At 29.8% G+C, this 19,281-nt stretch overlaps 1 protein-coding gene across 2 annotated transcripts; it reads right to left on the reverse strand.

Moving 5' to 3' along the window:
• Nucleotides 1-579: 579 nt before the first annotated feature.
• On the reverse strand, nucleotides 580-15,534 carry LOC111613328 (vang-like protein 2). 2 transcript variants are annotated; one of them, XM_023354679.1, is made up of 3 exons: nucleotides 13,883-15,534; nucleotides 2,293-2,676; nucleotides 580-2,228 (listed from the first exon to the last, which is right to left on the reverse strand). In XM_023354679.1, the coding sequence occupies exons 1-3, from the start codon at nucleotides 15,126-15,128 to the stop codon at nucleotides 2,212-2,214; spliced, it is 1,647 nt and encodes a 548-aa protein (XP_023210447.1). In that variant the 5' UTR covers nucleotides 15,129-15,534; the 3' UTR covers nucleotides 580-2,211. The 2 variants fall into 2 exon arrangements, with proteins under 2 accessions (XP_023210447.1, XP_023210445.1); XM_023354677.1 differs by having other exon boundaries at nucleotides 581-2,676.
• Between the last annotated feature and the right edge of the window lie 3,747 nt (nucleotides 15,535-19,281).

The raw sequence follows: 19,281 nt of genomic DNA on the forward strand, positions 1-19,281 counted from the left end.
CGGTTTGATGTAGAATTAAGCCATCCAGAATTATCGTGGCGAGATCGAATCGTGGAGAACTCTTGATTAATAGAGGGGGGGATGTAAAAGAAATTGCTACACCTGTATCGAAAACATTTACTTTTTTCTATTTTTTTTTTTTAGGGGGGATGGTGCACGAGTTATCTGCCTGTTGTTATAATGGAAGGGAAATCTACTCCCCAACCATAATGGTATTCAGGAAATCGATACTGACACCTCAGGAGCACATTCGAGATAAGGCCGTGACGTATTCTAGAACCAAGGTTCGGTGGTGAAAACTACCACAAATTGTCATTATCGATTGGCCTTACGCGAATTTAATGTTTATGCTTCCCACAAATTATTAATTTCTTTTTTTTTTCTAACATTATCGAATGGTCTTACACGTTACTCTTTCTATTTAACGCTTTCATTAAATTCTTTTATGTGAATTTTATCTAAAAGTGATTACAAATTTCTCATTTTATGAATTGTAAAATATTAATGATGCTAGCTTTCATTAAAATTTGATCCAGATTTTCGAACGATTGAATAATAAGGTAACTTAATTTGTAAATGTTCGTTGTAATTGTCCTTTTTTTTAAAAAAAATCAAAGTATTTATAACTTTAAATTGCTCATTTTTCTTCATTTTTAAAGTTTAAAATTGGGGCTTTAGGCCTTTGACTTTTAAACTTATTATTTTGTGAAGGGGAAGGGCCTTAGAACCATAAATCCAAATATAGCCTGAACATATGGCCTCTTATACGTTATAGCTTAGAACCACACAAGGCCTTAGGTATATATTATAAAATTAAAGTTTAGTACGTTTTGTGTCTGATTATGATTAAAGAAAATAAAATACAAATTGATAATTTTACTCCAATATTTATTAAAACGCCGATTTGTCAATTTTGTTTGCATTCATATATCAGTACAAATTACATAAGATATTTACATTCAAACACAGACATGACAAAAATACATAAAACATATGTACAATAAGGATATGTGCCACTTTTGTGTATACTTCGACCACAATTTATCTGAACGAAATCACCTAAAACTTATTTAAAACGAACCTATTTTCCCTCTAGGATGTTTTCACATTAAAATACTGTTGCAAACATGAACAGCTTTCACCAAACAGTTTACAATAATCAAATGCATAGCCTTCGCTGGACATGAAAATTGCACTACACCCTGACGGGATATATATATATATTTTTTTATTTTGGGCAGATCAAAATTGGGCATTTTTATAAGAATGGAATGGCATTTTATATATTTCGGTTTTACGAGATGTGATCCTCTTGAATAACGCTGCATCCGAAAGTAAATAGGAAAGACATCCAAGAGTATCAATCATGGTGGCACTACGAAGACTGTAAACGAAACAGGAAAGATCCGTGGGTAATTTTGTATTACTTCTTCAGTTTTGTAGAGCCGAAATCTGTACAAATTAATTTGTTTTTAATGAGAAATTGTAAGCAGATATATTATTGATGCAAAAAATTTACATTTTTTTCTCCCTTTGTTTTGCCGCAACTTTGATCAAAACTGGACCCTTAATGATTTTGGCAGCGAAAATTCGCATGAGATTGCGAAACGATTGTGCAAAAATATCATCACTTTTTCTCTTCGCTAATACTTAAAATACAAATATTTTGCTCGAGATTAAAGAACATTTCGAAACATGCTACATTCTCGTACACATTCTGCATAGATTTTTACATCCAATGCTCTGTTACCACAAAATAATTAATATGCATTTCATTTGATCCCAGATAAGATGTGCAAGAAAGAATATATAGGCTATATTTATATATATATATTTATAATAAATTATCACAGAGAGAGAAAGAGAGAGAGACAGAGAGTTTAAATAACACGAAGATCCACAAATGATAAAGAGAAGCTTGAAGATCAACGAATTTGATCTCTGAAGCTATGCACAGTATTCATATTTGTTACATTTTATGGATAAATTACGAGAAAATCTTCAAGAGAATGCGTGAATATAAGAGGCAGTCTTTTATTTTAAAAGAAATTTGAGGAGTGCAAGATATATCCTTTGATGAGATGTCGGTGAAAACTTTTTTTTTTATTTGCGAAAAGCTCTCACTAATGACTTTTGATTCGTCCAGCCATGCAATCTCTGAACCTCAAGAACGGAGTATCTCCAATACCATCACGTACATCAACTGCTACATCAAAGCGGCCACACTTCTACAAAAGAAAAAAAATTGTTAAACGGACGTTTCGGAATTCAACCTCAGCACAAATTTGTTACTTTTTGGATCTATAATCTCCTCCGTGATATTTAAATGCGGCAGGCAATGCACAGTCACCAATAAGGATATCTCATTCTGTCTCAACATGAAAACGCAACCGGGTTCCACCGGTCGTGATAGGAGAATGTCACACACCAAAGCCCACGTTTGTATGGGTCTATGCTCTCGATCGTTTTGCAATACGGGACTGGGGACGAAATACTTTTCCAAAAATGCTTTTGGACTTAAATCGTAACTCAAACATAGAGCTAGATGATCTAGTATAGATTGCATGGTGTGGCGAGGTTGTTGCCTAGTTATTCTCAGGTATTTCTGTAATGCCCTGGCCATCGAAGGAAATATCGCTTGAGCCGCTTCAGTAGGATCCATCGGAATAGCCGGACCTGAAATTAAAATAATAATAATAATAATAATTCTAAATATAATTTATATGACACTACAGAAAGGTCGCAAAGCGTTAATCCTACTATATGCAAAATAACAAAATAGATCAATGTCAAATTAATTTTTTTCTATTAAATACCATCCATCACGGTAACTCTATTGTCGTATTTTATCTGATGATAATTCTCGAACAATAGGAGGTATAAAAATTACAAGTGGATGAGACACGACAAGAGTCTAGTAGTGAAATAAATCGCACACGATTGAAAGGCTGATTTATATGTCGAGAGATTCTCGTTTTGATGCCAAGGGGATTAGCAAAAACCAATAAAATATGAACTGGAATTAAACTAACGGCAACCTCTTAAAGTAAGTGGAAGCTACAAAATCTATTAAAAAGTTTCAACGTGATTTCAATACAAAAATATTGCACACGAATTAAACAGCTACAATGTTTTTTTTTAATCTCTTGAAGCACATAAATTCTTTGTAATTCTACAAATAATATTTATATCATTCGAGAAGTAAATGTGACCACACTTCTTTAGAAATTTTTAAGAAATTTAATGATTTTTTTCTAAAATTACACCACAAGTAATTAAATAAATAGGCTAAAATTCGAAAGACAATGGGTTAAGTGATAGAGCAATGAGCAGAATCATTGATAACTCGCATCACGTTATATCAATCTATAAACTAGTAATGATGAAGGTCCTCTTTGGTTTTACAATTAAACTTTGTAAATCACTAACAAAATGATAAATATTACATTTGCCATGTAATTACATCGAAAACCCGCGATATCTAGTCGGTATTCATGTACTATTTAGTAAGTTTTTCTTTAAAGTAATGGCACTTCTTTCATTAAAGAGTCGCTCGGGGCCCGATAGTAATTTGTCCAACTTCTTTACATGTTATAGAAGAAATGTACGTCTTCTATCAGGCAAAGTCCATTTACAGAAACCTTATCGCCTGGAAAAAATCATTAATCATTCATTTATCATAAGTAATTGGATCCAAACAAAATAAATGATTCCAGTTATAAACTGCTGTAACTTTTTCAACGGCCTATCACTTTTTTCTAAGAAACTTTTCTATTTTTAAAATTAACAATAATAAATATTAAAAAATAAAATAAAAAATTACTTTATTCCTCTAGAACTAACTTCTCTTCACAAGTAGAATTAATGTTTATGGTCTTAGGGATTACTTCTCTACTGTAATGAATGCAGAATATCCATTATTTAAATTTTTTTACGTTGTTTAGAAGAACATTATTTAAGATATTCACTAAAGAAATGTTAGAAAAAACAATTAGAAATGCAAATTATTGCGTGTATCTTTACCAGTGTTAAGAGTGAGAATTGGTATAATATATTTCTACACGATATGTGTTTTCAAGTGCTTATCGTGCTTCTTTAATCAAGAATAAAATTTAAATATGTATAAAATTATTAAAAATATTATACGTTTTTTCATAATATATATATATAAATCTTTACATATTTAATTATTTTAATATAATTTTTAATACTTTGATGAATTGAAAACTTATTTAACCAAACTAAGATCAAATTTATTAAACTAATACAGTTTAAAAGTAGATTTAAAACTTTTAATCTGAATAGAAGCTCTCTCGACAATAATACCTATTATTCTATCATCATATTTCTTTTCTAAAATAATTTTCAAGCTATTTATAGAATAATAATAAAGCTTACTAAACCATTCCAAACATATTTACTATGTTTAAGATTAGAAAAACTAAATAATTAACAGTAAGCATTTATGACTGTTTTCCTTCGATGAGGACAGTGTTTATGATCTTGTTAAATGAAATTTTCTTCAAAAGAATTCTCAAAAAAACTTTGATACTTATTGATCCACGACTTCATATATACACTTGTGAGAATTTATGGGCTGATATGTAGCACACGAGGTGTGTGCAGTGCAGCTATTCTAAGAAATATCAGTTCAAAAGCTCGATCAAAATTGTCTTCTTACATAGTTTCCTNTGTTCAAATTTTAAGAAAAAATATAAAATTCGAACCTTAAGTATTGAATTCTAGATGCGATATTTGTTAGAAAGGAACTTGACAGAAACTAATTGTTTGTTTTTAAGAAATTATTCATATATTAAAAGGATTAAAATGAATTTAATCTATAGGAAATGCTTGACTCAATTATAAAATCAAAGAATTTTAAAAGTAAACAACGAAAAGATGACTCCCTTCTCTCAGTTCGACAAACAGAATTGATGATGGATGTATGGAACACGCCAATTTTGTTGTTAAATTCTTCATTATTCATCAAGAAGTAGTAATTTTCTGTCAACAAGCACTAATTATATACAGTTATTGTTTGTTTAACTACTTTCTCTAAGCAATATAATCGTGTTTATGTTAAATATCGTTAAGTAAAATAAGAATAAATCATTAGTCAAATTTTTTACTTATTATGTATAATCATCGAATTTACAAAAATTAAAGGTTTGATCAATATAAAACTAAGCATTAATTTTTTTTTTATCCTTTGTTAATACATTATAATTACTTATCGTAGGGGTGAGGATATTTTAACATGGAAAATTAGTCTACACGGAAATCTCTTATTTTTATTATTTAAAAAATATATAATATAGAGTTTAATTATATACATAAACGTAATTTCAGTCGGATCTTTAATACGGTTTTATTCAGTTTATCAAGATAAATTCAGCCCTTCTTCCAAGATAATTCCCTTTAATCTGGAATGTTTCAAAGCATTTTTCACCGTTCAGATATATTTTTAAGTTTAGTTAATTAAAGGAAAAGGTATTTCGGGAATATCTAACGAAACATTAATTCCTAATTAAATTTTCTTAAGAGAGAAATTCTTAAATCTGTAGATTTATATCAGACAAATCTTTAATTAGACACACGTCGACGAATGATGATAAGACCCCAGAAGCTAGTTTTAAGTACAAAATAACATCTGTAGTTGCATTAATAAAAATTTAATAGAAGAATACATGCAATTTTAATCTGTATAAGTAACTATATTCTTGGTTGGGAGATAGAGATGAATTATCCGAGTGGAAAGTGGGAACGAGTGCCATGTTATCACTCCTGCCTGGGGGACACTGGCGACCAACAGGACTCGAGAGGCGAACTAAATTACACAGCTGCTATACTTCTCAACCCCAGAAATTAAATTTGGATACAAATGGACCAGATGGATAGAATACAGAGTGATTCTTAACCGATTTCTCTTCACCATGAAATTATTCCTTTTCAAATTCTGAAAGCTCTAATGGTCACGATAATGCTTCTAAATTAGCAACGGAACGGCCGTCCTCTAACAAAACGTAGGCGTTTAACTTATAAGGCTATTATTTATGTTGGAAGATGTATTAACGCTTCTATACTCCACTACAGAATAAGAATAATGTATTTATTATATTCTATACTGGAGTGAAATATTCATTATAATAAGTCTAGGCCTCTAAAGTAACCTAGCCTACGTTTGAAGTGTCTTGATAACAGGAAATAGAAGACTAGTATAGACTTTCTACTAAAAATTATGACAATAATTTGTCAGCTGTTGTAATTTTATATTAAAACTATGAATTTAAAGATTATGAATCATAATGCTGCCTATAATTTACAAAATATTTTTTTTTAAAGGAGAGAAAAAAGCTAATATTAAATGTCGTAAAGCTGGAATCGCCATCGTTTCACAACACCGGTAGTAATATTTTAAGTATAAAATGATTAATGAACGTTTATGTAGAGAAACGACAAAATAATGAATATTACAACAACCAAAAAATGAAAAAAAAAATGCAACATCGTGAGAAAAAATAAGAAGAAAAAGTCCAGTCAAGCGAAGAAGAAGAAGAAGAAGGATTTCACAACTTCGGCAGTACATTGATGACTAGAAAGGTCAATGGAATCTAAACCAGTCTGTCGAAGCAAACAAAAAATAAATAAATAAATAAAAATCGCTAGTGGGTTTTACCACTTTTCTGTATTTTCCACTGCAAATTTAATGGAGTTAATTAACATGGAGAAATGTGGTTAGTCGTTACGAGAATTGCGTCGGAAGAAGGAAAAGTTGGAAGGGAACAAAAGCTTTCGTTGTAACTCGGTTAACGGATGGATGCACGGTCACACATACGATCATCTCAAGAAGATTTCAGATACTATTCAACGTAACAACAATTAGATGTACTTGGCAGATTCTAAAGATGCTTACTTTTTTTTTTAACTATAGCGTGATGATATCGTGTTAAAATTAAATACCTCGTCCTTACTTGTGTTATAAGAGTGGTAAAAGAAATTAATTTCGAGTTTACCGAATTTTTTAATGCATTTTTAAACTTATCAAAGTAGATTTTTCTCCGGAGAGATTCGCACGAAAATACTTCGAATGAGAAAAGAAAAAGGGAAGGAGGAGAAAATGCCGGTAGTACAAGTTTTTGTCAGGCTTCTTGTAAGATTTTTATTCGATTTTGTCTGGTATTTTTGGTCCTGTAATTTTACGTTATCGAGGAAGGAATCTGTTGTGTTAGTGATTCTGCTATTGTCTTTTCTAACCATTACACACTGAATAATATTTTACTGTTGTTTCTCGATAATCCGAAATTGTAGGTCCTACTGTAAGATGCATTAGTTGTGATGGACAATTCCGGCTTGAAAGAAACAAATTTTATTTTCTAATGGATGGATGAACAAGTTTAACGTGGAGGGAGGAACCTCTAATTTTTTTTTCATGTTCATGTCTTAAAAAGAATTTTATCAATCAATTCTTTCCTTAAGGTAAATTTTAAAAATTCAATCTTGATTTGAATAAATTCGATTAAAATGGAAGTTAAGCCAGAAAAATATTTTAATTTTAAGAAAAATTTCACGTTTAGAATATAAATCTCTTGACAAATCTACATTACTCGAAAAATAAACTATAAAAAGAACAACAAAACAAAAAAATTAAAACCGCGAATACAATAAAATATTCTCGTTAAAATTCAAAGCACCCATAGAGAAGATGCAAGCATCCATTTTTGTTAAGAACAGTTTTATGTAAATTTTCCTCTTCAGTATTCCTATGCATATTTTTTTTTTTTTTAAATATATTTTGACTTATACTATTGAACATAGAAAATTTTATAAATTAAAGAACATTATTTATAAAGACATTGATAAATTGATGGGAGGAANTTTTAATACTTTGATGAATTGAAAACTTATTTAACCAAACTAAGATCAAATTTATTAAACTAATACAGTTTAAAAGTAGATTTAAAACTTTTAATCTGAATAGAAGCTCTCTCGACAATAATACCTATTATTCTATCATCATATTTCTTTTCTAAAATAATTTTCAAGCTATTTATAGAATAATAATAAAGCTTACTAAACCATTCCAAACATATTTACTATGTTTAAGATTAGAAAAACTAAATAATTAACAGTAAGCATTTATGACTGTTTTCCTTCGATGAGGACAGTGTTTATGATCTTGTTAAATGAAATTTTCTTCAAAAGAATTCTCAAAAAAACTTTGATACTTATTGATCCACGACTTCATATATACACTTGTGAGAATTTATGGGCTGATATGTAGCACACGAGGTGTGTGCAGTGCAGCTATTCTAAGAAATATCAGTTCAAAAGCTCGATCAAAATTGTCTTCTTACATAGTTTCCTCCAGATAGAATGTCTTGAGAATTTCTTCGAACATTAAATCGTAATACTTCAGTAATGAGTACGAACTTTTGTTGCTCGTAAATTTGCATTAAATCTATACTAAACGAGAATCTCTCTTTGTATCGACGACATAAAGGAAATTACATTATAGTTTCTCATCGTAAAGTTGGGTGTTATAGATTAATATGCCAGCATTTTCGTTGCTGCTAAGAAATCAACATAAGTTTGGTTACTATTTTTGGCATTTTTTAAAACAGATATTTGTAATTCTTACAGTTTTAATGGAATGCCTTTCACTAAAGCTTCAGAATATCGTATAATGTAAAGTACAGTTGCCAAATATCGGCCAACTGAAAGTCTGATATTTCAATTTTTGGTCTCAACAGAAATCGAACATGTATCTAATCATCTAAGCAAAACGCACAGATTTAATTATTCACTCCAATCTTGATGCCCCAAGTACAGTACACCCAACAGGTACAGTACACCAAATTTTGATTTGGTGCAACTTATCCACTCTTCTCTACGTTGATCATGAGAATATGAACAATCGGCAACATTTTCTTCTGAATCATCGCTCTCGGATCACATTTCAGTAGCAGGATTAGCTTTCTTACTAACTCTTTTCTTTATCTTGGCTTTCCTCTTGGTTTTTATCATCTTTCCATCACTTCTTTATAATCTTTTTTGAACTGACTTCTTTCTTCTCTATTCTTTAGCTTGAATTATTTTATTCTCGGTTGAGATTCAGTCACAAGCATTGCTGAGTAATGCAACAGGTTCCACACATACGTGAAATAGGATTTACACACATGAGCATGATGCAGCACCATAAGTACCCCTTAGATACGCCTCTGGATTGGAACCAATATTTGGCGATTGTACTCTACTGGAAATCCTATCGACCACTAAAAAAATAGTATATAAGTGGTACACTAAACACCAAACAATCTGGTATTTGAGTAGTTGAAGCCTACTAGAATTCACTTAATAACTTTTCTTATAAAATAATATCTCTAGGATATATTTAGGGTGTTTTTTTATATATTTAAGTGTAATTCAAACAAGAATCTAACTGATTTAAACTAATTTGTTTCTGATAATATAATTAAATCTTTTATTTTCGCATTAAATATTTTGAAAATTTCCCCGAATTTTATTTTATTTCTTAACTTATAAAAATCAATATAATATTTTGATCCGAATCTACACAGGCCGTAGGTGAAGATGTGGATTTACGTAATTAAATTGATTAATAATTATTATAACACTGATTATTATTAAACAGTGATTATTAAATCCAATATTTATCCGTATTTCAACTAAATTTACTGAGTTTGATTAATATTTAGTATAAAATTTCACGAACATTGGTAACAACATGATTTATAAATCATTTTAAAAGACAGAATTTATCTTTCCTAGTTTAAATTTATTTTTAATTCTTAATTTTCCATCTATAAATACACAGGATTATTCAAAACTCAGTTAATTAAATGTGTATTTTGTAAACAATTCAACAATTCAAGAAACAATTTGTGATAGTGTCATTCATTGTAATTTGTATATTGAAGAAGGCTCTCATGTTTGTAAGCAATTTAAGTAAGCATTTATAATAGTTAACTGACTTTTGGGCTATCCTCAGAATGAAAAATTATCTACTTATTGACTTTTCTCAATTGACTATTCAATCAGCACGGAAATCATCACTTAAATTTTCTAATTTTATATATAATTAATACAAAAATATTTGATTTTATTCAAATATAATTTAGTTCGAAGTATAACTTATACATATTTACATAATATATAATTAAAATACATTCAGATTAATATTTAAATCGAAAATTTGATAATTAAGTTATATATATATATATATATATATATTACACAATTAACAACTAAATAATGCGTGAAATGGTATTAATATTTTAATTCTTATTTTTCAGTTATTGAAGTTAGTATAATTATTTTCCTTTCACGAATTAATCTAATTACAATATATTACAGTAAAATAATCGTTTAAAAGCATTAATGTTTAGGAAAAATAGAAAATGGATTCTATAAAGAAGCGAATGACGTTAAGTGGAAGAGACATTACAACATCTGGAATAAAAAAAAACACTCGAGTTCACAATTAAATTACGAATTTATTTTGTATTCGGGTAAAGAATAAAAATAAAGAACGTGTAGTTTAGTTAACTTCGATGCAATTGTCTCGAATTTCTCTTCTCAAACTTCTCTATTAAGAGAATTTACTTTCACTAAACAATCCCCAGTCAGCAATGAAGTCTCTTTCTTCCTTTCTTTGTTGCTCCATTCGATCTTATAGCTTAGAGAATAGACGAAATGTAAAAAGGATACTAACAATTCCCTAAATATCGAAGAAAATTCTTGAAATTTCCTAAATGAAATTAATTAAAAGTAAATCATCAATTATATATAACGGGGCTACTTTTAATTTTCTTTACGTTAGATCGAATAACCACAAAAGTTCCAATTTTCCATTTCGTAGACTTAATTGGATTAAACGGATCGCTTTACTTCTCCATTTATCTTATACACTTTCAATTTTATACAATCAAACTTCTGTATTCGGGGTGAGGTCGAAGCTAATTGGAAAAAAAAAAGGAAGAAGAAAGAGGGGGAAAAAAATCGATGCAGACAGATAAACTCGATTTTTTCGTTGATTCTCTTTCGTTATCCTCTATTTTATCTGCGGTGGGGAGGAGAAACTTTGGTTCAGATTTGTAGTATGCTATCTTATTGTGGAGCACCGGGATAAATTTAATCCAGATGAAAACCAATACGAATTGTTGTTTTTTAAACTTTTAAGAAATCGGTAGTTGGATGTTGGATAAATACAGGAGAGAAGAATAAATTAAAAATTAATTGATTAGAAAACAGGAAAGATTCAATCTAAAAATTGGATATATTTAACTAATCTTGATTTGAGAATCAATCTAGAATAATAAATTTTCTATTTTCTCATTGATTTAATGCATATCCCATGAATATTATACGAAGACATATGATTGATAAGCGCAAGTGTTTAGGATTATTCAAAAAACACACAAACATAAAACAATAATTTACAAAAATCTAGGCTTAGAATTAGATTTAATATGAGAAATTTTTGGCTCAAACTGATTAAAATCTTAATTTAAAACATAAAATCTCAGCTTAAAACTTTAAAATATGTGTTTTTCTTTTAAACTAAAAGATGTGTGGTTAAATTGAATTTAAATTAAGGTATTGACTAATTAATATGAATGAAAAATGCGATTAAATTCGAATTTAAAACTTAATTAACTAAATTTAATTGAAAGTAAATTATTAAATTAAAAACAAATTTAATCGAATTCCATTTAAAGAAACTGTATCTGTATGATACAAAAATTTAATTATATTAAAAGCCTTCTAATTTTCTTTCATTGAAAGTAATACAAATCCTGTAACTTCGTCATGTAAATCAATAAATCTTGGATCTTGTAGAAATTAATACTTTAATTTGGATCGAAATTACATTCAAAATAAACTCAGGTTAAACCACACTTTAAGTTCATACTTCATCTAAAGTTAATATATTAAATAAGCTGCTGTCAGTGTTTATAACTAGAAGAAGAAATAATTTATAGATGAAAGAATAAAAGAATTATTGATTCTTTTAAATCATAAACCAAATTTTTATTATATTTTCGATCATAAAATCAAATAGGAAAATATAAAAATTATTGGAATTATTTAGATATCATCTAAGGATAGATCCATTCAAAAATCAATAAAATTCACTCGTAAAATCATAAAAATTCTTTAAAAATTTATTAAAAATACATTTAAGAAGCTTCAAAATAGAACTAGAAGAAGAAAAAGTTTATAAATTTTTTTAAAAATTTATATAACATAAAAAGATTTTTTAATTGGTTTTAAGTTAATCGATTATCTTAAATATTTAACATGCGTAATCATCAATTAAAAAAATTCTTAATAGAGAAATAACCTTTAAAAATCTGATAAAAGTAATATATTTAAATCAAGCAAAGAAAAATCAAGAATAAAATTAAACGTGATGCGAAGAGGAGGATGCTAGAGACTATAACTTTTATTGTTTTCCACTCGTCAAACGTTATCTTTAACAATAAACAGAAATAAATTCTTAATTAGTTTCTCTTGTTGAATTAATTAAAGATTTAATTACTAAAGAGATTTTAGCATCTAAAAGAATTGATTTTCGGTATCTAGTTACGCTAATTATTTAGTAAGGGATCGTCTAAACTCTAAAGTATACACCGACGTAAAGAGAACTTTTTTTTCTATCATAAGAAACTATTATATCTTTATAACAAAAGAACGTCTAAATATATATATATATATATTTTAAGTTAGAATTTAGTATAAAGTTGTAACATCAATCAGTACGATCGTGTTTAGAATTTAAACATGTTTATCTGGAAGATTTCTTAATTAGAATTCTTCTCTTGAGGAGGTCGTCGATTGAACAAGTGTAGCAAATTAACAACCTTGTTAATTTTCATTTGTGGCAAACAATAGTGATAAATTTCGATGAAACATTAAATATAAAGACTTTACGACTGAATACATTCTTCGAAAAGTTGTTATTGGGAATTAAATAACCTCTCCCGCTCCCAAAATAATAAATTATGCCACAAATCTACTTTATCCACATTCTGTTGTATAATGGTATCATTTTTTACCTGTCGCCAGTCCACTTCTCTTATTTTTTTACGTGATGTTTCTGGCTAGTAGTAAACTACCATTACATCCAAAGATACTATATTTACGAGATATAAACATGTTTTATAGATTTCAAACTTTCTTGCACATGTTTTGTCACTTACTGATCATGTTATTGTCAAAATTTGATGAGAATTTATCGATTTTATTGCTGGAATCTCAACTCTTTCCAATATATTTTAAAATAAATAAAACTTTCTTTCTTTTTTTTAGAATTAAGTTATCGAAAATTTTTGACGAAACTATCGAAATATAAGTTTATATATATAAAAGAGCTTATCTGAAAAGTAGAGTAGTAAAAAAGGGAAAATTCCAAGCCAAGCATTTCCTTTAACCGTCGAACTAGCAATAAAATAAAGATTTGTAAAGCTTAAGTGAAGCAGTTTCCTGTCGATAGGCACCGAAGAGTACTTTATATTTTTGGAGGTTAGAAAAAAAGGATAGAAATTTTCACTTGAAACAATATTTGATCTCGTTTTCTTTTGCAGAAAGATAGAAATTTTGCTGATAAAGCAATCATATTAACGAGATTTGCATTTAAAAGAGATGATTTAATCCTTATTAATAATGAATTTCTTTACTTATGTTTTTGATTCATATTTATTCTGAGGATAATTAATTAGAGGCGAGGTCAAAGATTAATTTGCTGGCTTCTTAATACGATTAACTCAATGAATATGTTGGAAGAGATTTTTGTGAAAAACTTGTTTATTGATTAATTTTTTGGAGTTTTGGAGGTATAAAAATAGTAGAATTTACTCACCTTGTTCGTCTTGTAACCGCTTGATGTGTGTGAAAGCTTCTTCAGCAGCAGTAATCAATCTTGCTCTTCTTTTCTTAACACGTCTTTCGTATTCGTGTTCTTCATAGAACCTTTCGTTGTGACTAGTGTCTCTCCTTCTGGCATTAGCTGCCAAAACAGCTCTTGTTTGTCCATTGATTGTATTGTTCCCTATTCCATCTACTTCGTAGACTTTGAAGCCTGAAGTAGACTTTCTTGTTTTGGTGGGAATGGTTTCTAAATACGGATTATAAATACTAAAATCTTGGTAGTATCGTTCTAAAATCCATACGGCAGCTCTTTGTATGCTGAGCTGTCCCATGTTATAGCAATGGCTCTCGCCATCGGGCGATCGTACCACTTTGACAAAATAATGGGGTTGCAATTGTCTAATTTCCATAAGAATCACGGCTAAGTAATGTATGAAGAGCAGAGCGTCCACCAACGATACGGCAAACAACACGATACTCTGATAAGAAGTACCGCTGCTATTCGTTCTCTTCTCGAGGAAGCGCACTCCGTAGAAGAGCCAATACGAGAAGGTAAAAACGAACACCAAAGCCATAATTATAGCTCGAAAAATAAATATTCTGGGCATGGTAGCTTTTGGTTTCCTGAAAAACACTGCCCAACAACCGACTAAGAGTATTAAAAGTTTAAAAGAGAAACTTATGAGCAAACCATCACATTCGGGACCACATTGATCGATCTTCCAATCGAACATCTCTATCCTTGGTAGCACTACCATAACTATGGGTGATATGAAGGCACAGAATGATAGTAGAGCCGCTATGATTGTCCCCATCCACATTTGGCACCGAAATGCCAAACCTTGTTCGAAATCGCGTCCGAATTTGGATATGTCATCCACCGAAGCCGATCTTTCGCTGGTGTTTCCGGTAATGGCGGTAGTATTATCACCCCAGTTATCGTCCTGCGATAGTATTTGCACTTCGATAACTTCTCCAGTTTCCGTTCTTTCTTCTCCACTCTCCTCCTTGTTTCCGGATCGGTTAGACCTGAGAGAGTGCTTTCCGGATCCGGTACTCCTGTTTCTGTGACTGTGATGATGAGAGCCTCCTCCATGACTGCTATGACCTCTGCTCCTTCGAGATCTTGACGATTGTTCGCTGTGACCGGATCTGACCGATTCAGTTTCCATTGTCACCTTGTAGGTAGGCAGTTGAATGCCAGTCCCCACATGGATGTCTCCTGTCCACAGAGACATAAGGTGAATGTGGACAGGTCTTTATACTTCTAAATAGCTCTCATCTGTAACAGAAAAATATATATATATCACTCTTTAGTTACAATAAATACGCATTAATTACCGTAAAATAAATGTTAAATAGTTGGAAAGTATGTTTTTTGCGATTTATTCAAAGATAAATTTAATATATTTACAAGTAAAGAGAGTTCAACGAGGTAGACTTGTTTTCTAAACGTGTTTCTTCTCATTAAATATGTAAATGTAATTCCATGTACGGGCCTACTTGCAATCTTAAAAACCATTTATTTTAGTTCAGCCGTCTTGTATATCCAAATCTCCATAGCTTCCTGCTAATTTGAAGCATCACGTAAGAGAATTTCGACGTTTAAACTTTCCTACTTTATTACGAAGATGTATACTTTTACCTTCAATCAAGAAGTGAATTCGGCAATCAAAATAATAAACAGCTTACGAACTGAATATAAAATAACATAGTAAAATCCTACACATTCTCTTACTGTATCACGCAACATGAATTTTTTTTTTCCTGCTAGTTTAAAATTCATTTACCTTATATTTTTCCCCTCGACAGAAGCGAATTTAATTTAAATAAAAGTATTAAAATGATATTTTCATTAAGGATTATAAAGTGATAACATTTCTTTATGAAAAACTCAGATTTCAAGATGATGAATAGGCACATCTTAATCATGAAATGTGAGGATGATCACGAATTATCCCTCCCACGTTCTAAACGCGGTTAAAATTAATTACTGACTTAAATCGATAGCTGACAGGGAAGATAATTTTGATGAGTTATTTAGTCTCTATCGTCTTTATATTTAGCTACAGTCCTCCCATATCCAATGCGATTTCTTCCACATTCTCTACCACTTTGTATGGCTTCTGAATATGAATGTCACTGGCTTCAAACCGATAAAAGTCGGCAAAAGTTGGCATCACAGCAGAACCATTCGCATTATTTACGCTCTTCCAACGTTTCGTGTCGACCAGCAAACTTGGAAGCAGGTGGTGCGAGCAACTTTAGAGATGAAAGGTCGAGAAGACGAGTACGCTGCTCTTACAACGTTTAGAATTTTAACGCACGCTTAGCATGCAAATGAAATACGAAAATATCTAAATCTATAAAGCAAACTATGTGTACTAGCTTAAGTAAAAAATATTACAGGATGCCGACGGATGTTGACAAGTAAGATATTCATTGAAATATTGTAAAGTATCCCCGCTTTTTTCCGCTTAGCGATAAGTAGTAGTGATGTAGATGCGATACTGGCTATAAAAGTAAAAATATTGAACCGATCCACACCAGCAGCTTGTTTGGAGATGATGTGCAGAATATAAAGAAGAAAGGAGAAAATATTTTGTACCGGCAACGAGACAATGTAATTAGTTCTATATAAAAACTTGGATATATATTTATTTATTTATTTTATTTTATTTTTAAGCATTTCTGCCTTTAAAAAGTTGTTATAATTTGTATTTTTTTTATAAGAATTTTTAGCTGACACGCCACAAAATTTGTAGGCAAAAAAGCTGTAAATTCTCAATTCTACGAGAAGAAAAAATAAGAACTAAATTAGAAGAAAAGAACCCTTTTATTTTGTATCTCGTTAGATTTTCTACCTTTCTAGAAAATAAAAATTCCTGCTTGTTCTTCCATTCATAAACAAGAAAATTCCCGAGATTAGTAGTAGACGATTTTATAATTAATCCAGAAAGTATCTCTTAATCAATCCATGGAAAAAAAATCCCTCTTATGACCATATTTACCTAAGTTAATATTCAGGAACGTTAGAAGGGATACAGAATGGAAATCACAAGAGATTTGAGCATGAATAATAGAACATCGTCAAGCATTCGTCCTCCTACAAATGAAAGAAATGCAAACAAAAATAGGAAAGAGTCGGCTCATTTGTTTTAACGCCAGCCCTCAAAAAACTCTTAGCTGGAATGTCACGGCGCTGGTAAGTATACAGTACAATGACCAGGAAATTGCCTTGGCAGACAATCAAGTTAGGCCTACACAGCTGAAATGTCTGAAGACGCCCATAATACATTCGAAGCAAACAATTTTAGCATCCCCCTTTTTATTCACACGTTCGATAGTTTCACTACTTTACACTTAATGCATGGTCAATGATTTATTTCGCTTTTCCACTCGTTTTCTCTCTACAAGCGGTCGTGTGTCTGTCCACTACTTAATCATTTTTAGAATATATTTCTTCGTATCGTTTACGAAAATAACTATGTATATATAAATATATATTTATATAATCACGTTTTATAACCGTATTTATTTAATGGGATCATTTCTAAAACAGGAATTTTTGCGTGTTAAACGGAGCTTTCTCTCCTAATTTAAGGGGATAACTTTTTGGCCTTGAAGTATAATACGCGAATAAGGAAAAAATTAGGTAACCTTTATCTAAAAAATTCTTATGTTTTTCAGGGGAAATTCTTTTATTTAGTGCAGTTTATGTATTGGATTTATAATAACACTATATGAGAAGTGATAATTTATCATAAGTACCTTGTTGTTAATATAAGCAAATTTGAGTCATAATGTTTAAAAAAATTGTGTTTTTTTTTTATTTTTTCAAGTAAATTAAGCTTATTTGTCACAAATTTGTGCCAAACCGGATTTTTCTGATAAAATCTCCTCGCACATTGGATCCGCTATTAACGTGTTAAAAGTAGCGATTATTGACCTTTAAATAAGTTCAATGTCTAGAATTCCGAAGTGTTTTACTACTAAAACTACCAAAAATCATTTAATAGGCCACCGATAATGTTATACAAATTACTGTCGTCGAAATATTTTTTCAAAAAAAAACACGTTTTTAAGTAACTTATCAGCATTATCAGATTGAATACAATACAAATAAATTGCACATCCTCTAATAAATTTTGATTTCGGCTCTATAAAGAAGATTTGTTCAGTAATTATCTAATCCTCTTTAGCTCTTAATTTATCTTTAGAGAAGAATGTCGATAGAGAAAGAAAAGAAGAAGGGAGAGAAACTTCCATTAGATCTTAAAGAGATTTTCCTCCTGTATAAATTGGTCTCAAATATAATCTTATAATAAACAGCGATTGATTTTTATGGCACTTCTTAAGATTTTATGGAAAATTAATTTTGATTTTCTAAAAAAGAAGTTAGAATCTCTTGAAAATAGATTACGAAGTGTCGAAGTCACAACACTTTTTTTCGCTAGAAATCAGCTAAAACTCATGAATAAAACTCGTAGCTAATGTTTTTTAGAGGATGGACATACATCAAACTATAATTTTATTTTATTTAAAAGCTGTCAATACTTTTTACAAACTTTTCTACTGTTCAAATTTTAAGAAAAAATATAAAATTCGAACCTTAAGTATTGAATTCTAGATGCGATATTTGTTAGAAAGGAACTTGACAGAAACTAATTGTTTGTTTTTAAGAAATTATTCATATATTAAAAGGATTAAAATGAATTTAATCTATAGGAAATGCTTGACTCAATTATAAAATCAAAGAATTTTAAAAGTAAACAACGAAAAGATGACTCCCTTCTCTCAGTTCGACAAACAGAATTGATGATGGATGTATGGAACACGCCAATTTTGTTGTTAAATTCTTCATTATTCATCAAGAAGTAGTAATTTTCTGTCAACAAGCACTAATTATATACAGTTATTGTTTGTTTAACTACTTTCTCTAAGCAATATAATCGTGTTTATGTTAAATATCGTTAAGTAAAATAAGAATAAATCATTAGTCAAATTTTTTACTTATTATGTATAATCATCGAATTTACAAAAATTAAAGGTTTGATCAATATAAAACTAAGCATTAATTTTTTTTTTATCCTTTGTTAATACATTATAATTACTTATCGTAGGGGTGAGGATATTTTAACATGGAAAATTAGTCTACACGGAAATCTCTTATTTTTATTATTTAAAAAATATATAATATAGAGTTTAATTATATACATAAACGTAATTTCAGTCGGATCTTTAATACGGTTTTATTCAGTTTATCAAGATAAATTCAGCCCTTCTTCCAAGATAATTCCCTTTAATCTGGAATGTTTCAAAGCATTTTTCACCGTTCAGATATATTTTTAAGTTTAGTTAATTAAAGGAAAAGGTATTTCGGGAATATCT

This window comes from Centruroides sculpturatus, unplaced genomic scaffold (genome assembly GCF_000671375.1).
Source record: "Centruroides sculpturatus isolate CEXI.00-Female unplaced genomic scaffold, Cexi_2.0 scaffold1852, whole genome shotgun sequence".
NCBI lineage: Eukaryota > Metazoa > Arthropoda > Arachnida > Scorpiones > Buthidae > Centruroides > Centruroides sculpturatus.